This window comes from Salmo salar, chromosome 11 (assembly GCF_965601325.2).
Source record: "Salmo salar chromosome 11, fSalSal1, whole genome shotgun sequence".
In the NCBI taxonomy this organism is placed as follows: Eukaryota; Metazoa; Chordata; class Actinopteri; order Salmoniformes; family Salmonidae; genus Salmo; species Salmo salar.
The window spans coordinates 53,404,975-53,427,747 of record NC_138301.1 but is presented as its reverse complement, the minus strand read 5'-3'; the positions used below and the strand labels follow the sequence as shown (position 1 = coordinate 53,427,747).

Sequence of the window (22,773 nt, the reverse complement as noted above, 5' to 3'; positions counted from 1 at the left end):
AAGAGTCAATACAACATGCTAAATAAGACCAAGTTTAAATCTTTACCAAGTTCTGTAAATGAGTCTTTGGGTGCAGTTGGCCAGGAGTAATGTTCCATAGACAACCAGGAGAGATCACTGGGGGGGCTGGGGTCTATGCATGGCAGGGGGTGTGTCGTAGCTCTAGTGATGCTGACACCACTTCATAATCCACATGGCCTGCTGCTTTTTAAGCACGCCACAGTCCATGGCAGCCTATTCCCTATATAGTGCACTCTTTTTTTCACTATATAGGGGATAAGGTTCCATTTGGAATGCAAGCCCACATTCCTCCTCAACACCGGAGCAGGTCTGTCTGTCTGCCCCTCAACACCGGAGCAGGTCTGTCTGTCTGCCCCTCAACACCGGAGCAGGTCTGTCTGTCTGCCCCTCAACACCGGAGCAGGTCTGTCTGTCTGCCCCTCAACACCGGAGCAGGTCTGTCTGTCTGCCCCTCAACACCGGAGCAGGTCTGTCTGTCTGCCCCTCAACACCGGAGCAGGTCTGTCTGTCTGCCCCTCAACACCGGAGCAGGTCTGTCTGTCTGCCCCTCAACACTCAATGCTTCCATTCTAGTTTCTCTACATCAGTCCTGTTAGTAGTGACCTTCCATTCTAGTTTCTCTACATCAGTCCTGTTAGTAGTGACCTTCCATTCTAGTTTCTCTACATCAGTCCTGTTAGTAGTGACCTTCCATTCTAGTTTCTCTACATCAGTCCTGTTAGTAGTGACCTTCCATTCTAGTTTCTCTACATCAGTCCTGTTAGTAGTGACCTTCCATTCTAGTTTCTCTACATCAGTCCTGTTAGTAGTGACCTTCCATTCTAGTTTCTCTACATCAGTCCTGTTAGTAGTGACCTTCCATTCTAGTTTCTCTACATCAGTCCTGTTTGTAGTGACGTCCATTCTAGTTTCTCTACATCAGTCCTGTTAGTAGTGAGATCACACCATATATTCACATGCAGTGTAACTTAAGTCTTAAGCTCTGGATCGAACTTTTAATTTACTTTGTTCAGAGATGGGAATGAGGGATGAGAGAAAGGGGGAGAGAGAGAGAGAGGGATTGTGGGAGCCTTGGACTGAGCGGATGAGTATCTCCGTGGTAACCAGTCCACAATGACTTAATCTGCTCTCTAATGAAGAAACCAGGGAGAGAGAAAGAGAGGGATGGAGGGAGGGGGGTGAGTGGGAGAAAAAGAGGGCATGAGAGAGAGAGAGGGCATGAAAGAGAGCGCGAGATAGGGGGCATGAGAGAGAGAGCGAATGATGCCATAGAGAATGAGAAAGCAAGAGGGCATGAAAGAGAGAGCGCGAGAGAGGGCATGAAAGAGAGAGCACGAGAGAGAGGGCATGAAAGAGATAGAGCACGAGAGAGGGGGCATGAGAGAGAGAGCTAAAGGGAGAGAGAGCGAGAGTGAATGATGTCAGAATGAGAGATTGAATGATGCCATAGAGAATGAGAGAGTGAAACAGAGGACAAGGATGACAGAGTAGTTGGTGTGTGTTGGTGAGTTCACATTCCATCCCACCGACTCGATCTCAAACCGGTCCAACATGGCCATAGAGCTGTGGCGGTCATGCCATTTTATCAGACAGTTATTGTCATGCATGTTTCATCCACTCAGAGTGGAGGCTGAGGTCCTGCACTGTATAGGCATGTTATCTGTGTCTAGGAAATAAGATACTTACGAAGAAGAGGACATTGAAGAGGAACAGGAAGTACTTGATTGCCTTCATGCAGCCTTTCCCCATTGTGATCGCTCTGTGAACAGAATACAAATATTTAGTAATACTTTATTTGAAGAGTACTTAAGCATTAATATAATAAAATCATGAATATAATCACAGGTCAGTCAGACATCCCTGTGGTCTACTAAAGAGTTTAACACGATGGCATCAACGTACAGAGGGGACATGATCCACATAGTGTGTGTGTGTCTGGATTTGTTGTAGTGTGTGTGTGTGTGTGTGTGTGTGTGTGTGTGTGTGTGAAGCCTCTGACCTGCTGGCTAAGCTGCTGAGATGATAGGGACCTGGATCTCTAGGAGACAGATGCCTGGAACCCTCTGACCTGCTGGCTAAGTTGCTGAGATGATAGGGACCTGGATCTCTAGGAGACAGATGCCTGGAAACATCTGACCTGCTGGCTAAGCTGCTGAGATGATAGGGACCTGGATCTCTAGGAGACAGATGCCTGGAAACATCTGACCTGCTGGCTAAGCTGCTGAGATGATAGGGACCTGGATCTATAGGAGACAGATGCCTGGAAACATCTGACCTGCTGGCTAAGCTGCTGAGATGATAGGGACCTGGATCTATAGGAGACAGATGCCTGGAAACATCTGACCTGCTGGCTAAGCTGCTGAGATGATAGGGACCTGGATCTCTAGGAGACAGATGCCTGGAAACATCTGACCTGCTGGCTAAGCTGCTGAGATGATAGGGACCTGGATCTATAGGAGACAGATGCCTGGAAACATCTGACCTGCTGGCTAAGCTGCTGAGATGATAGGGACCTGGATCTATAGGAGACAGATGCCTGGAAACATCTGACCTGCTGGCTAAGCTGCTGAGATGATAGGGACCTGGATCTATAGGATTACTGGTATACAACCAGCCAGTGGTGGAAAAAAAGTACCCAATTGTCATACATGAGTAAAAGTAATGATACCTTAATAGAAAATGACTCCAGTAAAAGTCAAAGTCACCCAGTAAAATACTACTTGAGTAAAAGTCTAAAAAAATGTGGCTTTAAATATACTTAAGTATCAAAAGTATAAACCATTTTGAACAAACCAGGCGGCATGATTTTCTAGTTTTGATAAATGTACGGACAGCCAGGGACACACTCCAACATCATTTACAAATAAAGCGGTTGTGTTTAGTGAGTCCACCAGTGACCATGTGTTCTCTTGATAAGTACGTGAATTGGACCATTTTCCTGTCGAAATGTAACGAGTACTTTTGGCTGTCAGGGAAAATGTATGGAGTAAAAAGTATATTATTTTCTTTAGGAATGTAGCGAAGTAAAAGTTGCCAAAAAAAGAAATAGTAAAGTACAGATACCCCCAAAACTACTTAAGTAGTACTTTAAAGTATTTGTACACCACTGCAACCAGCAACACACCCTCCATCAGACTGTACAACCAGCAACACAACAACCTCAATCAGGGTGTACAACCAGCAACACACAACCAACACCCTCCATCAGACTGTACAACCAGCAACACAACCAACACCCTCCATCAGACTGTACAACCAGCAACACAACCAACACCCTCCATCAGACTGTACAACCAGCAACACAGCCTGAAGCTCTAAAACACAACCTGAACCAGACTGTACAACCAGCAACACAACCAACACTCTCCATCAGACTGTACAACCAGCAACACCCTCCATCAGACTGTACAACCAGCAACACACAACCCCAACACCCTCCATCAGACTGTACAACCAGCAACACAGAGCACAAACTGAACAGCGAGCATAACATCAATCTACCACAGCAACACAGCCTGAAGCTCTAAAACACAACCTCAAAACACAGCTGACCTCAATATCGCACAGCAGAGCATGAGGGGCTCAAGATCCTCTCTCTCTACCTCTCTCTACCTCTCTCCTTTCCACAAAGTAATGGCCTCTTCCAGTCAAATAAATCTATGGAAATTTCAGTAGAATGTGTGGACTAGGGCTGGCAATTGCCAGGGACCTCATGATATGATGCCGATGCGATATGATGCTGATGCCGATGCCGATGCATATTGGCGATTCTATGTATTATGATTCAATACTGAGATTTTATTGCGATTCGATGTTCCAAACATAATGATCACTACATGTCTGCTGCAGAAAGACACAGAGTCATGAGAAAACTAGTTTTGATCCGTCATGGAAATAAAAGTGCTGAAAACAAATTGCCTCTCTATTTAAAAAGAACAAGCTATGAAGGAAAAAAAAATACTGGATTTTGTTGTTGTTGCAGGTACAGCCAATTAGCGCTAAAATAATATTGTGATATTGTCAAAATGATACAATATATTGTCACAAATAATATTCCAATATGTAACTGTGTAGATTTTTTCCCCCCATCAGTAGTGTGAGCTGCTCAATACTTCCTGCTGTCAGCGAAGCAATGCCGTGGGGGATTGAGAGATACAGTAGATAGTAGCAGAGAGAGATGGAGAGTAACACAGAGAGAGATGGGGAGCGTAACACAGAGAGAGATGGTAGAGAGTGTAACACAGAGAGAGATGGTAGAGAGTGTAACACAGAGAGAGATGGTAGAGAGTGTAACACAGAGAGAGATGGTAGAGAGTGTAACACAGAGAGAGATGGTAGAGAGTGTAACACAGAGAGAGATGGTAGAGAGTGTAACACAGAGAGAGATGGTAGAGAGTGTAACACAGAGAGAGATGGTAGAGAGTATAACAGAGAGAGATGGAGTGTAACAGAGAGAGATGGAGAGTAACAGAGAGAGATGGAGAGTAACAGAGAGAGATGGAGTAACAGAGAGAGATGGAGAGTAACAGAGAGAGATGGAGTGTAACAGAGAGAGATGGTAGAGAGTGTAACAGAGAGAGATGGTAGAGAGTATAACAGAGAGAGATGGAGAGTATAACAGAGAGAGATGGAGAGTAACAGAGAGAGATGGAGAGTAACAGAGAGAGATGGAGAGTAACAGAGAGAGATGGAGTGTAACAGAGAGAGATGGTAGAGAGTGTAACAGAGAGAGATGGTAGAGAGTGTAACAGAGAGAGATGGTAGAGAGTGTAACAGAGAGAGATGGTAGAGAGTGTAACAGAGAGAGATGGTAGAGAGTGTAACAGAGAGAGATGGTAGAGAGTGTAACAGAGAGAGATGGTAGAGAGTGTAACAGAGAGAGATGGTAGAGAGTGTAACAGAGAGAGATGGTAGAGAGTGTAACAGAGAGAGATGGTAGAGAGTGTAACAGAGAGAGATGGTAGAGAGTGTAACAGAGAGAGATGGAGAGTGTAACAGAGAGAGATGGAGAGTGTAACAGAGAGAGATGGAGAGTGTAACAGAGAGAGATGGTAGAGAGTATAACAGAGAGAGATGGTAGAGAGTGTAACAGAGAGAGATGGTAGAGAGTGTAACAGAGAGAGATGGTAGAGAGTATAACAGAGAGAGATGGTAGAGAGTATAACAGAGAGAGATGGTAGAGAGTGTAACAGAGAGAGTATAACAGAGAGAGATGGAGAGGTATAACAGAGAGAGATGGTAGAGAGTATAACAGAGAGAGATGGTAGAGAGTGTAACAGAGAGAGTATAACAGAGAGAGATGGTGGAGAGTATAACAGAGAGAGATGGTAGAGAGTATAACAGAGAGAGATGGTAGAGAGTATAACAGAGAGAGATGGTAGAGAGTATAACAGAGAGAGATGGTAGAGAGTATAACAGAGAGAGATGGTAGAGAGTATAACAGAGAGAGATGGTAGAGAGTATAACAGAGAGAGATGGTAGAGAGTATAACAGAGAGAGATGGTAGAGAGTATAACATGAGAGAGATGGTAGAGAGTATAACATGAGAGAGATGGTAGAGAGTATAACATGAGAGAGATGGTAGAGAGTGTAACAGAGAGAGTATAACAGAGAGAGATGGTAGAGAGTATAACAGAGAGAGATGGTAGAGAGTGTAACAGAGAGAGATGGTAGAGAGTGTAACAGAGAGAGTATAACAGAGAGAGATGGTAGAGAGTATAACAGAGAGAGATGGTAGAGACTATAACAGAGAGAGATGGTAGAGAGTATAACAGAGAGAGATGGTAGAGAGTATAACAGAGAGAGATGGTAGAGAGTATAACAGAGAGAGATGGTAGAGAGTATAACAGAGAGAGATGGTAGAGAGTATAACAGAGAGAGATGGTAGAGAGTATAACAGAGAGAGATGGTAGAGAGTATAACAGAGAGAGATGGTAGAGAGTATAACAGAGAGAGATGGTAGAGAGTATAACAGAGAGAGTATAACAGAGAGAGATGGTAGAGAGTGTAACAGAGAGAGTATAACAGAGAGAGATGGTAGAGAGTGTAACAGAGAAAGTATAACAGAGAGAGATGATTGAGAGTGTAACAGAGAGGGGGAGAGTGTAACAGAGAGAGTAACACAGAGAGAGATGATTGAGGGTGTAACAGAGAGAGGGAGATGATGAAGTTAAGATAACGTAGGTCATTACAACGACCCGGTGTCAGGGAGAGAGAATCTACATCCCGGTTCTCAACAACAAAATGTGCACTTGGACACTCCCATCATCCAATTCTTAAACCAATCCGATACTTTCAAATCCATGACAGGGAGTGTGCGAGTGCCCGCTTGGGGAAAAGAGCGGGAAATCTGGACGCAGACCAAAGAGGATACACGACGGCTAACACTGGTCAAACATTGAACTTAAACGGTCTGAAAGCCAAGAGGCCCGAACGTGAATATATATTGAAACAAGGCTGTTCCATTATGTTGACTAGTTAACATAAGATCAGTTTACTGCCATGTTAACCATGTGTTCAAAGAGCCCCTTCAGCCACAAGACAGTCCAGTCGTTACAGTAGTCTGAGTCAGACAGTTAAACCAGGATAAATGGTCTCAACATACTGTTTAAACACAGGGACACATACAGTGGAAAACATGGCAGGACTATAATATATAAGTGGACACCAACTTGCACACCAAGGCTGCATCCTAAATGCCACCCTATCCCCTATACAGTGCACTACTTTTAACCAGGGTCCTACATAGTGCACAAATTTTGACCAGGGCCCCACATAGTGCACTACTTTTGACCAGGGCCCCACATAGTGCACTACTTTTGACCAGGGCCCCACATAGTGCACTACTTTTGACCAGGGCCCAATAGAGAAAGGGATGCTATTTGTAAAACCTCTGAAGAATGAGGGATTCTCCAGACACTGCAACTTCACTAGCTACAGTGTTGACTCAATGTTAAGTTGGGGGCATTTCCATGTAAAAGGACCCATGAGCACCAACATGTGAAGTTCATAGGAACATATCAAATTGGGTGTAAAAAGGACCCATGTGAAGTTCATAGGAACATATCAAATTGGGTGTAAAAGGACCCATGAGCACCAACATGTGAAGTTTATAGGAACATATCAAATTGGGTGTCAAATGAAAGCTAACACACTGGGCACAGACGTCAATTCAATGTCTATTCCACATTGGTTCAACGTATTTTGTAGAAATGATGTAAAAACAACATTAATTCAACCAGTGTGACAGGGTGAAATGTAAAGCGGGCTTTTCAAACCGCTCTTACACTAAAAAGGGCATTAGCATCATTTTTCACAATTTCAGTGGTATTCCAACCTCAAAAACATAGAAATAGCTTGTTTTTGACTGCAAAGGTATTAGAAATAAAGTGAAGTCCAAAAGTATTGGAACCCATGATAAAGATGAGCAAAAAAAGACTGCATAAAATAAATAATTACAAATATTTAGTTATATTGTATGCTAAAAAAAATAAAAAAAATAATTAAATAAATAAATGAGAAATTATATTATTTTATACTAACACTCAAAAAGTTAGGGGTCAAAATGATTGACCACAATGTTTTCAATAGCTCACTTTGTGAGGATAAGGGCACTGAGACTTTTCTAAAATGTTTTATGAGATTGGAGAACACATTGGGAGAGATGTTGGACCATTCCTCCAAAGAGAATATTTCCAGATCGTTGATATCCTTATGGACTGTCCTTGTTCAATTCAAACCACAGGTTTTCAATGCGTTTCCAGTCTGGAGACTGAGATGGCCATTGAAAAATGTTGATTGTGTGACCATTTCTTGGTTGATTTTAATGTGTTGCTTGGGGTTATGGTCTTCCTAGGAGATCCACTTGCGGCCAAGTTTCAGCCTCCTGGCAGAGGAAACCAGGCTGTTGGCAAAAATGTCCTGGTACTGGGTACAGTTTATGATGCTGTTGACCTTAACAATGGCCTCGGGACCAGTGGAAGCAAAATATCCACAGAACATCAAAGATCCACCCCTGTATTTTACAGTAGGTATGGGGGTTCGTTCTCATTTGGATGCCAACCCCACCGCTTGGCCAAACAGCTCTATTCCCATCTCATTTGACTAAAGCACCAGTTCCAATGGCGTTTAACAAACTCCAGGTGTTTACATTTGTTGGGTGACAAGAAAATACTGCTCTTATACTTAGTTCAGCAGAAATGCCTTGTTTAAGATTAAGAAATATTACCTAGTGTCTTGTCATTCTGTTACCAAACCCAATCTGCACTGTTCTTAAGAGTAAATGTGTTAATGTAAAATGCTCAGTGGAAGTTGTTAAAAGTAGTCCCCGTGTATATGTTGTACGGTTTGTTAAAACTTTCCAATCAAATGTTTGTATTTTTTTTAAAGTTTTTTTTAAGATCATACTTTGAAAGTGAAAATTCTGAGTGTAAGCATCATTTTGTTATGGTGGAATTACCCTTCGTCAATCACAGGGCTATAAAGTTAAAGAGCCCCCGCGAAGACCATGGACTTAAAACAGCGAGTGGCCGGGCTATCGCCCCCTGACGCAATTTTCAGAAAATTCTATATGTTAAAAACACCACCGTTCACCGCCACCCAGCAGGTGAGCGTGAACTCACTGTGGCCTCCGCTGCGTGTGGCCATTTGTCTTCGCGGTGCGTCTCTTCTCTTAGCGGGCATCTCTCATATCCAGAGAGGCACAGTGACAAAGGTCAAATGAAGTCTCCTAGCCTCTAACCTCAAAGCTGCTGTTGATGACGTTACTGCAGCGATTTATTTTAAATCAACCAGAGTTACTGATAAGTGTTGTCTAGAGGCCCAACAAACACACACCTATTTAGGAGAGGTGCTGGCTAGCGGAGTGGAGAGCAGCACACTCTAGGAGCTCAGATGCAACAAAAAATGTGCATGTCCAACATTTCGACAGACAAGCCGGTCTGTTACAACCCGAACGAAGACAGCCGGTCTGTTACAACCCGAACGAAGACAGCCGGTCTGTTACAACCCGAACGAAGACAGCCGGTCTGTTACAACCCGAACGAAGACAGCCGGTCTGTTACAACCCGAACGAAGACAGCCGGTCTGTTACAACCCGAACGAAGACAGCCGGTCTGTTACAACCCGAACGAAGACAGCCGGTCTGTTACACCCCGACCGAAGACAGCCGGTCTGTTATACCCCGACCGAAGACAGCCGGTCTGTTATACCCCGACCGAAGACAGCCGGTCTGTTACACCCCGACCGAAGACAGCCGGTCTGTTACACCCCGACCGAAGACAGCCGGTCTGTTATACCCCGAACGAAGACAGCCGGTCTGTTACACCCCGACCGAAGACAGCCGGTCTGTTATACCCCGACCGAAGACAGCCGGTCTGTTATAACCCGACCGAAGACAGCCGGTCTGTTACAACCCGAACGAAGACAGCCGGTCTGTTATAACCCGGACGAAGACAGCCGGTCTGTTATACCCCGACCGAAGACAGCCGGTCTGTTACACCCCGACCGAAGACAGCCGGTCTGTTATAACCCGGACGAAGACAGCCGGTCTGTTATACCCCGACGAAGACAGCCGGTCTGTTATACCCCGACGAAGACAGCCGGTCTGTCGAAACGTTGGAAATGTTTTTTTTACATCTGAGCTCCTAGAGTGTAACTCTCCTTTATGTTTTGAACTGATAAGTGCTGTAACATTATCTGTGATAACTACTAACAAGTGAGTGATTCAGAGCATTATATTCTGTTGAGTTGAGGCCTCCATCTCCAAGACAAAGTGAAAGCAGAGAATAAAGGTCCCCTCTTTCAAAATATTTTGTCTCCAACCTCATTGGTTAATAAAAACACACTAGACACTTTCAGAGAGTCCAGTAGCATAAAGACTTTACATAGTCAAATCGATGTTTCTGTCTCAAATACAAAGTCCTGTCTACTAACCCTCCGCTCAGGCACGGCCTTGTGTGTGTGTGTGTGTGTGACAGACATCTGTCGCCATTCAAAGAGGCCGTAAACATATTGCTACACACATCTTACAGAAGACCCATCAGTAGTTAACACACTACCGTAGCCGACCAATCACAGACCAGGGCCCACATTCACAAAGGTTCTCAGAGTTAGGAGTGCTGATCTAGGATCAGTTTCTGTCTTTTAGATCAGAATGAATACGACAATATGGACAGGGGAACCTAGTCCTACTCTGGACACGGAATACAGGCACAGCCCCCCCCCCCCTAACCTACACCAACCCCTCTTCCTCTCTCCTAACCTACACCAACCCCTCTTCCTCTCTCCTAACCTACACCAACCCCTCTTCCTCTCTCCTAACCTACACCAACCCCTCTTCCTCTCTCCTAACCTACACCAACCCCTCTTCCTCTCTCCTAACCTACACCAACCCCTCTTCCTCTCTCCTAACCTACACCAACCCCTCTTCCTCTCTCCTAACCTACACCAACCCCTCTTCCTCTCTCCTAACCTACACCAACCCCTCTTCCTCTCTCCTAACCTACACCAACCCCTCTTCCTCTCTCCTAACCTACACCAACCCCTCTTCCTCTCTCCTAACCTACACCAACCCCTCATCTCTCCTAACCTACACCAACCCCTCATCTCTCCTAACCTACACCAACCCCTCATCTCTCCTAACCTACACCAACCCCTCTTCATCTATTTTCTTCCACCTCATGTTTTTTTTTTCTCCAAATCCTAAAATATCCCAGGAGCCTCCAGAGCAGAGGGCTTTAGGATCATATGACAGCCTTTCCAAGTGGCACCCTATTTCCTATTTCCTATGGAATAGGGTGCCATTTGGGACGCAGACCTTTTCTTCTGCTTTCACTTCAGGGTGTCAAACAAGTCAGTTCAGTCCTCTCTCCCTTTCACTTCAGGGTGTCAAACAAGTCAGTTCAGTCCTCTTTCTCTCTCTTTCACTGAACTTGCTCTTTTCCCCACTAGTTGTTCTGCTTTTCCTCTCCTCCTCCCGTTTCTATCTGTACCAGGCACTACTGAGAGAACACATTGGGGTCGGCTGATACAACACTCAGTAAAGTGAGATAAGAGTGTATGAGAGGGAGACAGAGCGAGAAGAGAGAGAGAAAGAGCAAGAAGGGGAGAGAGAGAGAGAGAGAGAAAAAGAGAGACCGCGAGAAGGGGAGAGAGGAGGGGAGAGAGAGAGAGACCGCGAGAAGGGGAGAGAGGAGGGGAGAGAGAGAGAAAGAGAGACCGCGAGAAGGGGAGAGAGGAGGGGAGAGAGAGAAAGAGATCAGAGTTTGAAGTCAGAGTGAGAACTTGCAGGTCACTTTGCTTCCACTTTCTGTCTAGTTTGTTTGCATCAGAGGCGGCTGGTGCCGTTTAAGATGAGGGAGGATATTTATATTTTTTATGAACATGGCCTTATTTCTATGACAGCATATTGGATGACTGTCATTACGTACTCCAGTAACCCAGTTCAATGTAACATTGATAGGTTTAGGCTCCCACATGATTCTCAAATTTTCCCTGTACCCATCATGAGGTTTCTACAACCTAGCCTATGAATGAAGGTTTACAATGTAGGTACGCACAGGTCAAGCGAATTTTGAGTAATCAAGGTGACAGACAGTGACACATTCAATAGCGCTTTGCAGACTCTTGCCTGCATCTAGCTGATCTAGGGTGTAACCAAGTAGTCCAACAGTTGCAAAACGAGAGCTTCTATTGGACTCATTCAGGTATGTTTATCCCAGTTTTGTTATGTTTGCTTCCGTTGAGATAAAACACTTAAAACAGAATCGATGCAATGAATACATCCCCTGATCACATGCAAATACATGTTCACTTTCATAGCAGCTAGATACATACAACAGGCTGTTTGTATGTATAATTCCTTCTGGCATCTACGCGCTCTCCTCCTCTCACCTTTTCCCTTCATTTATCGACTTGAGTTCACAACACATCAGCAGTCTGTAACCAAGCCAACCGCTACACACAGCCTACATCGTTGTCACCATCGTAACGTCATTGTCAATACAGCTACTAGAACTAACGCGTTAGTAAACCTGCTACAATCATGCAGTAAAGTGCACAGTCAGCAGCAAGCGGGTTTAGCAGTTACACCGGCGGGCCGCCCCCTCCCCTCCCCTCCATGGCAAAACATTTATAATTAATAAAACCAAAAGCTTACCTTGACTTGGAAGAGTTCCAGCCATAGCCAGTTAGCGAACATAGCATCCCTCTCTGTTTGAGACGGTAGTTTGAGTAGGCTAAACTAGCTTGCTGCATTCAATGATAGCTAATTAAGTGAAAAATAATATACTACAAAATCTCTCTCATCGACTCACCACATTGTATATACTGCACTGCTAACTAGCTGTAGCTTATGCTTTCAGTACAAGATCCATTCTCTGATCCCTTGACTGGGTGGACAACATGTCAGTTCATGCTGCAAGAGCTCTGATACTGTAGATTGGAGGACGTCCTCCGGAAGTTGTCATAATTAATGTGTAAGTCTATGGAAGGGGGTGAGAACCATGAGCCTCCAAGGTTTTGTATTGAAGTCAATGTAGCCAGAGGAGGATGGAAGCTAGCTGTCCTCCAGCTACACCATGGTGCTAATCTACAGAGTGCTGTAGGGTAGTGCTGTTTGTTTACTTGCTGTCTGTGGTGAATTATTTTTTACTTTGAGACATTCCACAGTGGTGGTGAGTTAAGACAATCAGACATACTATCAGATCCACAAATGGGCACATTTATAGACCCACATTTATAAGCCTACATTTGTGTGCAGGCCAGGTAGCCTAGACCTACTGATATGTATAATCAGGTGCACGTCCATTTAAGTGGAACAGAGAGAATAACTAGCCGTTTTACAGCTCATTTAGCCATGGAACAGAGAGAATAAGTAGCCGTTTTACAGCTCATTTAGCCATGGAACAGAGAGAATAACTAGCCGTTTTACAGCTCATTTAGCCATGGAACAGAGAGAATAACTAGCCGTTTTACAGCTCATTTAGCCATGGAACAGAGAGAATAACTAGTCGTTTTACAGCTCATTTAGCCATGGAACAGAGGGAATAACTAGCCGTTTTACAGCTCATTTAGCCATGGAACAGAGAGAATAAGTAGCCGTTTTACAGCTCATTTAGCCATGGAACAGAGAGAATAACTAGCCGTTTTACAGCTCATTTAGCCATGGAACAGATAGAATAACTAGTCGTTTTACAGCTCATTTAGCCATGGAACAGAGAGAATAACTAGCCGTTTTACAGCTCATTTAGCCATGGAACAGAGGGAATAACTAGCCGTTTTACAGCTCATTTAGCCATGGAACAGAGAGAATAACTAGCCGTTTTACAGGACATTTTCCTACAATTCTTCGCATTTTGTCACAGGCTGGAGGCAAACGTTTACAGTTTTTAATATGATAAGTGATGATCAATGGGCTCCACCCCGGTCGGTAATTCAACCATGCTGACTACAAGTTTAGATAGCTGGCTGCTAGACTCATTTACCCCCAAAATGGCCGACTGCTGATGCACAACCGCTTTTCTAAATGTCACCTTGTGTATTCTATTATTCTAACTGTCAAACAGTAAGTTGAGACGCCGACTGAGTCCACCTCCACAGGCCTACAAAAAGGGGCTGCCAGTTTCCCATCCCCGATTTAGACATTGTGTGTAAAAGGGTAAGAATCTGCTTTTGTTTACAGTATGTGTGTGTCAAGACACGATACTTCCATTACTACTGGACTCTTCTTCAAATGTTAGTCTCTCTCTCCCCTGGTAACATAGCAACTAAAACTAGGAGGAAATAAGGACATTCCATGAGAGACTGTATCTAGAGTGCCTACAGAGAGATAAGGAAAGAAATGTGCTTCCATTTGTGTGTTAAAAAGGTGAAAGTACAAAGATAAGATGACTTGTGACATTTGTTGTTCTGTCTGCAGGGTGACATTAGCGCTCATTCTGACACACGATCCCGTGCACAACTTAGACAGACTCCTCTCACACTCCTGAGCTGGTTAGAGCCGTGCAGGAGGCGAGAAGGACGAGACAATTGGTTTCTTTGGGAAATACATACCCTCTCTGGAATGGATGGATGGAAATAGACACACACACACACACACTTGAAGTCAAAAGTTTACATACACCTTAGCCAAATACATTTAAACTCAGTTTCACAATTCCTGACATTTAATCCTAGTAGAAATTCCCTGTCCCTTTTGTACCCGTTTACGCCAGCATCTTCACAAGGTCCTTTGCTGTTGTTCTGGGATTCATTTGCACTATTCGCACCAAAGTACGTTCATCTCTAGGAGACAGAACGCGTCTCCTTCTTCAGTGGTATGGCGGCTGCGTGGTCTCATGGTGTTTATACTTGCATACTATTGTTTGTACAGATGAACGTGGTACCTTCAGGCGTTTGGAAATTGCTCCCAAGGATGAATCAGACTTGTGGAGGTCTACAATCTTTTTTCCTGAGGTCTTGGCTGATTTCTTTTGATTTTCCCATGATGTCAAGCAAAGAGGCACTGAGTTTGAAGGTAGGCCTTGAAATTCATCCACAGGTACACCTCCAATTGGCTAAAATGATGTCAATTAGCCTATCAGAAGCTTCTAAAGCCATGACATCATTTTCTGGAATTTTCCAAGCTGTTTAGAGGCACAGTCAACTTAGTGTATGTAAACTTCTGACCCACTGGAATTGTGATACAGTGAGTTATAAGTGAAATAATCTGTCTGTAAACAATTGTTGGAAAAATTACTCGTGTCATGCACAAAGTAGATGTCCTAACCGACTTGCCAAAACTATAGTTTGTTAACAAGAAATGTTTGGAGTGGTTGAAAAACGAGTTAATGACTCCAACCTAAGTGTGTAAACTTCCAACTTCAACTGTATATAATGTTGTGTTTATTAGCAGCCAATAAGAAAGCCAAACGTATATAAAATATGTTTATTAGTAGCAATATGTTTATTAGTAGCAATAAGCAATAAGTAGGCAAAACAAATATGTTTAAATTGACAAATCAGTGGAGTAGGGTTGTCACTCTTCCAGTATCTTGATACCAGGAAGTAAGAAAGCAAAGGAAACAAAACATGCAGGGGACTTCATTTCAGGAAAAACACTCCTAATGTTGTCATCCAGAGTCACAATATTTGACATAAAGTAGGTTTTTAAAAAGGACCAAAGTGTTTCATCTGCTTTACGTTTTATTTTGTTGCCAAAGAAAGTCTGGTCTGGTAGTACGGTCATACTGGGATTGTGACCACCCTACAGTGTTCTCATGTGTACAGTCAAAGAGGCTGAGTGTGGACGTGTTTAACACCAGTCGTATTAGTCACTCCCATCCTACAGGCACTGGGCTGTCATCACACATCATCCTAATGGTTTGACAATGAAGCTAGAATACAGGCTTCCCCTGTTAGAGGACAAATCACACACACACACACACACACACACCCACACACACCGTTTTAATGGAGCTGTCGTCCACTTGAACAAGCCTGTTCCCCAAGCAAGGCAAGGTTAAGTTTCATCAGCGTTCAGCTGGTCTAGCCAGTCTCTGGTTAACACTACACACATACGCAAAACACACACAAACTTTTCTCCAAACCCACACAACACGTCCCTTAACACCTGCCCTCCTTAACAAAACCCTTACACCCACCGGCCCCCACCTTCTACAGCTCTGTCACACACCAGAGCCAACATCCTCCAGCAACCATCCTCTAGCCTCACAGACAGACAGGACAAGACAGGCAGACAGACGGGATAGACAGACAGAGCCCTGCTTTGAGTTGGCCACCAAAACAAAGGCAGCTTTCAGCCACTCTGATCCCTGAACAAAAGGAGAAAATCAACCCGGAGAGGAGGAGAGAGGACCACTCCACTCCAGCCGTACATTCAAACAGCGTCCCAGATAACACCCTATTCCCTATGTAACTCACTACTTTGGACCAGGGTGCATAGGGCTCTGTTCAAAAGTAGTGCACTATATAGGGAATATGGCATCAGTTGGGACACAGACCTCTTCACTACAACAACAGACAGATATGAAAGATGTCCCTTTCTCACCAGAACAATGATTAGTTATGACCAAGTGACCTGAGGATGTTTTTAAAGGGGTTTAACAGGTGTAAAACTATCCCTGCCTGGTTGAGGTAACTGGGCTGGGAGGACCAGAGAAACAAGGGGGTTGAGGTAACTGGGCTGGGAGGGCCAGAGAAACAAGGGGGTTGAGGTAACTGAGCTGGGAGGGCCAGAGAAACAAGGGGGTTGAGGTAACTGGGCTGGGAGGGCCAGAGAAACAAGGGGGTTGAGGTAACTGGGCTGGGAGGACCAGAGAAACAAGGGGGTTGAGGTAACTGGGCTGGGAGGACCAGAGAAACAAGGGGGTTGAGGTAACTGGGCTGGGAGGGCCAGAGAAACAAGGGGTTGAGGTAACTGGCCTGGGAGGACTAGAGAAACAAGGGGTTGAGGTAACTGGCCTGGGAGGACTAGAGAAACAAGGGAGTGTAGGGTGAGGATAAGAGAGGAGGTGAGAGGTGTCAACAGTGAGGGGTGCTGCCTGGACTTGTTAGCAGTGTGAGCCCCAACAGTCATGGGCTGACTCCCAAATGGCATCCTGGCCATAGGGCTCTGGTTAAAAGTACTGTAATATATACTGCTCAAAAAAATAAAGGGAACACTAAAATAACACATCCTAGATCTGAATGAATGAAATAATCTTATTAAATACTTTTTTCTTTACATAGTTGAATGTGCTGACAACAAAATCACACAAAAATAATCAATGGAAATCCAATTTATCAACCCATGGAGGTCTGGATTTGGAGTCACACTCAAAATTAAAGTGGAAAACCACACTACAGGCTGATCCAACTTTGATGTAATGTCCTTAAAACAAGTCAAAATGAGGCTCAGTAGTGTGTGTGGCCTCCACGTGCCTGTATGACCTCCCTACAACGCCTGGGCATGCTCCTGATGAGGTGGCGGATGGTCCCTGAGGGATCCCCTCCCAGACCTGGACTAAAGCATCCGCCAACTCCTGGACAGTCTGTGGTGCAACGTGGCGTTGGTGGATGGAGCGAGACATGATGTCCCAGATGTGCTCAATTGGATTCAGGTCTGGGGAACGGGCAGGCCAGTCCATAGCATCAATGCCTTCCTCTTGCAGGAACTTGACACACTCCAGCCACATGAGGTCTAGCATTGTCTTGCGTTAGGAGGAACCCAGGGCCAACCGCACCAGCATATGGTCTCACAAGGGGTCTGAGGATCTCATCTCGGTACCTAATGGCAGTCAGGCTACCTCTGGCGACCACATGGAGGGCTGTGCGGCCCCCCAAAGAAATGCCACCCCACACCATGACTGACTCACCGCCAAACCGGTCATGCTGGAGGATGTTGCAGGCAGCAGAACGTTCTCCACGGCGTCTCCAGACTCTGTCACGTCTGTCACATGCTCAGTGTGAACCTGCTTTCATCTGTGAAGAGCACAGGGCGCCAGTGGCGAATTTGCCAATCTTGGTGTTCTCTGGCAAATGCCAAACGTCCTGCACGGTGTTGGGCTGTAAGCACAACCCCCACCTGTGGACGTCGGGCCCTCATACCACCCTCATGGAGTCTATTTCTGACCGTTTGAGCAGACACATACACATTTGTGGCCTGCTGGAGGTCATTTTGCAGGGCTCTGGCAGTGCTCCTCCTGCTCCTCCTTGCACAAAGGCGGAGGTAGCGGTCCTGCTGCTGGGTTGTTGCCCTCCTACGGCCTCCTCCACGTCTCCTGATGTACTGGCCTGTCTCCTGGTAGCGCCTCCATGCTCTGGACACTACGCTGACAGACACAGCAAACCTTCTTGCCACAGCTCGCATTGATGTGCCATCCTGGATGAGCTGCACTACCTGAGCCACTTGTGTGGGTTGTAGACTCCGTCTCATGCTACCACTAGAGTGAAAGCACCGCCAGCATTCAAAAGTGACCAAAACATCAGCCAGGAAGCATAGGAACTGAGAAGTGGTCTGTGGTCCCCACCTGCAGAACCACTCCTTTATTGGGGGTATCTTGCTAATTGCCTATAATTTCCACCTGTTGTCTATTCCATTTGCACAATAGCATGTGAAATGTATTGTCAATCAGTGTTGCTTCCTAAGTGGACAGTTTGATTTCAGAGAAGTGTGATTGACTTGGAGTTACATTGTGTTGTTTAAGTGTTCCCTTTATTTTTTTGAGCAATGTATAATGGCACCCTGGCCATAGGGCTCTGGTTAAAAGTACTGTAATATATAATGGCACCCTGGCCATAGGGCTCTGGTCAAAAGTACTGTAATATATAATGGCACCCTGGCCATAGGGCTCTGATCAAAAGTAGTGTACTATAAAGGGAATACTGTGCCGTTTAGGTTGTACCCCTGGACTCAGTAATCTATTCAACCAAAGACCGTTCCACTGATGGTAACAGAACCAGTTTGCACCTCCCAGACAACTTCATTAAGACTCCTTCTGTGACGTTCCCATGACAACCGACCGGGGGGGAAGGGTAGGAGAATGGGGAAGGGTGTTTGTGTGAATGAGGGAAGCTCCTGCTGAGAAAGAAGTCTCATGCTTGGCCCCCTCTAAACCCCCCCCCCTTCTCACATAGTCACTCCCCAACTACCAGGAACATTTAAACAGAGGAGGAACACATGGTTCAGACTATAGAGTCTAGTAGTTACAGGGGTGCAATGTTCTCTACTGTGGCTGCAACGATAAGGGACTATTTAGAGTTTTCGGTTCAACGTTTGAGTTGAGGGCTCATTGGTTGAATTTGAAGAGTAAATCTGATTCAATGATGTCCTTTTGAAGAAACAACCTGTTGGGTCAAACCACTACAGACATCCTCCCATTGGTAGAGCAGCCGGTGACTGGTGGGCCGTCCCCACTGGTAGAGCAGCCGGTGACTGGTGGGCCGTCCCCACTGGTAGAGCAGCCGGTGACTGGTGGGCCGTCCCCACTGGTAGAGCAGCCGGTGACTGGTGGGCCGTCCCCACTGGTAGAGCAGCCGGTGATTGGTGGGCTTGATTTATCAACAGTTCATGTAGTCTACCACCAACAAGCCTAGAAAACCAGTAACCTGGGTCCCAGACTGGCACCAAGGCTACATGAACAACATCTCCCTCAGCAGATACTACAGTTTCTGTGAACAATGTCCCAGTCTGACACACCACCTACAGCGTCGGTGTGACACACACACATGGAATGCAGGCAAACTGCAATCATGTTCATAAGAAACTGTTTGAAATGATTGACTGTGTGAGTCTACGCAAAACATAAACAAATTAAAAAAACAAGAATTAAAAACTTTATGCATTCGGGTCTTTCCATCAGAAAGGACCCATGAGCACCCAGAAGCCTCGTAAACAGAGGGCCCATCCCCCCGGAGATTTGTCCTTGATTCAACTGGAGCCAACTTCATAAAATTGCTATCAATCAAGTTAGAGTAGCTATCTTGTCTAACTATCTTAGCTGGCATGCCTGCTGGCAAGCTTGGTAGACTTTAGAAAAAAAGCAAACTAACTACAATGTAGTGAATAACTCACATTCCTTTCAGTCTTTTACCCAGATTTGAGCAGAGGTGCACAGAAACATATTTATCTTCTTTAATATAAAATAATCAACAGTCAGGAGGATACAGACAGATCAAGAGGTATGCTTAGATATGCAGAAAAATAGACATTCAAATCCATAATTATGCATTTCTGTTTATAACAGATAAGGGATTAATTATGTACTTTTGTTACCGTAATTCCCGTTAATGGGTGTAAATCCACTTCACATATTGTAGTTCAATAACAAAAAAACAAAAAAAAGAGATTTTCAAACTCAAGGTGCCATGTCATAGCTGACAGCCAGTTCTATCTGCAGACATCTTTGAATCTTAATTCAGAGCAGATATTTAACAGGGTGTTTGGGATAATGTGGTCATAAAACCCAGAGGGAGATTTTACAGTAATTATGTTACCAAACTCTACATCTGCACAGTTCTTCCACTAAGTTAGTTTTGCTACATTTACCAGTAGAACTTGTTCAACGTAGTCCTGGTGCATAGACTTGTATGGTTTGTTAAACTTTCAAATAAAGTTTGTGTTTGGCATGTATTTTAAAGTGATTTTTTTTTTTAACTGAGTCAAACTGTAATTTCGTTACCGTGGAATTGCCCACTCGTAGTACAATGATCCCATTCAACACACAATTCACAATCAACTAAACTTGATAAGTAACAACAACAACAAAACACATGAATTTATATTTATTCTGGGTATTTATTCTGGGTATGGGAGCAGATCTTAAGGTTTGGGCCAGTAACAACTGTTGGCCACATCTTTCCTTCTAGCTCTAAAACACAGGGGGAAAAACCAAAAGTCCAGCGATGTGATCAGATCAACAACTCTAAAGTAAAAGTGAAAGAAAGTCTCTCAGCCAGTCATCTCTGGCATCGATGAGAGAGGCGGGGGTGGGGGGGGTGGGGGGGGGGGGGCAAGGCACACCCACAATGAGAGACTGGCCAACTGATGTCATCGGTGCACTCACCACCCACACGCTGGCGTGATACCATTAGGGTGCCCGCCAGTCACATACAGCTAGCCCTGCCCGCCAGTCACATACAGCTAGCCCTGCCCGCCAGTCACATACAGCTAGCCCTGCCCGCCAGTCACATACAGCTAGCCCTGCCCGCCAGTCACATACAGCTAGCCCTGCCCGCCAGTCACATACAGCTAGCTCTGCCACAGAGCTACATACATCAACTGTAATAAAAGAAACATACACTATTGTGTTTAACCAACATCGTATTTATAATGACCCATGTCGACATTGTCCTGTATAACTGCATTTAAATACACAGAGAGGAGGAGATATGAAACAAGACTGAGTCTGATGTTACAGAGAGGAGGAGATATGAAACAAGACTGAGTCTGATGTTACAGAGAGGAGGAGATATGAAACAAGACTGATAGTCTGATGTTACAGAGAGGAGGAGATATGAAACAAGACTGAGTCTGATGTTACAGAGAGGAGGAGATATGAAACAAGGCTGATAGTCTGATGTTGGTAGTTACATACAGTGCTACCAGTATGTAGGTTGAGTTTGCAGTGTGTCTGTATCTGTGTGTGTGTTAGAACAGTTACCGTACTGTAAACACACACACTAGTCTGATGCTGCCCTGAAGGTCTCCCCTGCTTCCCCTGATCTGCTACTAAGTTGCGTCCCAAATGGCAGACTATCATGTATATAGCACCCTACGGGGTCTGGTCAACAGTAGTGTAGTATGGAGGGAATAAGGTGCCATTTGGGACACAGTTAAACTCTCCAGCAGGGAGACGGTTTTGAACACACAGCCTCTGCTTTAGCCATCACTGGTCTGGTAGAACAAGTTACTAAACAACCCCTCTTCTGGGCCCGTGTTCAAAACAGGAGTTCTGATCTAGGATCAGGTCCCCCTCTGTCCATGTAATATTATCCATTACAACTAGAAGACAAAACAGATGTGAGATCAGCCTTGAGATAATATATAATGGCTGGTGAATGCTACTTGTAATGTACTGGCAGTATGTTCCATGTGTTGGAAGTATAATCTACACAACAGAATGTGTGGAGGTCAGTGGATGGAACGATATCACACTGTTCAACCCTCCGTTTTACTTTCAACGTTCACACACACACACACACACACACACACACACACACACACACACACACACACACACACACACAGGAAACAAGGTAACTTATACCAACGTGGTTGACCATTCCAGACCCGCTAATGGAAGAAGAAAAACCAAGAACAAATGCTTTGTTTTTTCATAACAATAGGATAAACCCTTAGTATGTCAGAGACTGAAAAGGCATGTTACAAGAAACGTTGCAATGTTGAACAACAAAGTGTGTATATTTATATCATGATACATCAACAATGATGATTCAACATATAAGTTCGCTACAAAATGTATCCACATCATCAGAACAGACGATGGTAACGTTATGGTTAGAACGTTTCAATGCCTGGGATACGACTGGTCTCAATTACAGACGTTAATGCTTGAGCCCTGGTGTTAAACCAACAGCTCCACACACGCACGCCACATCACCAGTAACTGAAGAAAACACAGGACCATTGCTTTTACCATTCCAAAAGTTTATATCCCCAGAATTCTGTTTAAATTCATAATTCTACATACACCTCCATTTCCACTTTTTTACTCTTCCAATTGGCTCATCAAAATGTCAAGCGTGTCACCCCCAAAAACAATTGCACTTCTATCCAAGGAAAAACGTAGGCTAACCATTTGCAAAGAACTACAATTCATATTGTGCAATACCAATGCGCAAAGTTTGCCTGGTATAATTACTTACGGTTTGGCGTAAAGTTTGTAGGGGGGGAGAAAAAGTTGGTGCAACGGAGTGGTCTGTCTCCTTGTCCTGTTGCGTGTGAGCTGTCTGTCTGTTGGACTTTGGACTGGTAATAACAAAGCCAAACCAAGAGTGAACAACACGACGCGGTGCGGAGCGCGGACGGGACGGAGAAGCGTGGAGATCCCAGCTCTAGTCCCGGGCGTTACGTAACCAGCTGTTAACTTTTAGAAAGGCTCCGCGTCAGCAACAAGCATGTAGCGTAACGGCTCGGAACAGAGCTAGGGAATCCTCTGCAGTCTCCCACCATTTTAGCGAGCTTGCGCGCAATGCCCTTCTTTAACCCCTAAATCCCCGTGACGCTCGAGTGTAATTATCATGTCTGTATAG

General features: G+C 44.8%; 1 protein-coding gene across 1 annotated transcript in view; it reads right to left on the bottom strand.

The window, feature by feature from the left end:
• Nucleotides 1-22,556, bottom strand: part of LOC106587947 (CD82 antigen) — a 48,860-nt gene extending 26,304 nt beyond the window's left edge. Inside the window, exons 1-2 of the mRNA XM_014176609.3 lie at nucleotides 22,387-22,556; nucleotides 1,708-1,780 (exon numbers count right to left, since the gene is read on the bottom strand). Of these exons, the coding sequence (XP_014032084.1) occupies nucleotides 1,708-1,770 (63 nt within the window). The 5' untranslated portion in view covers nucleotides 1,771-1,780; nucleotides 22,387-22,556. The remainder of the gene's footprint in view (nucleotides 1-1,707; nucleotides 1,781-22,386) is intronic.
• Between the last annotated feature and the right edge of the window lie 217 nt (nucleotides 22,557-22,773).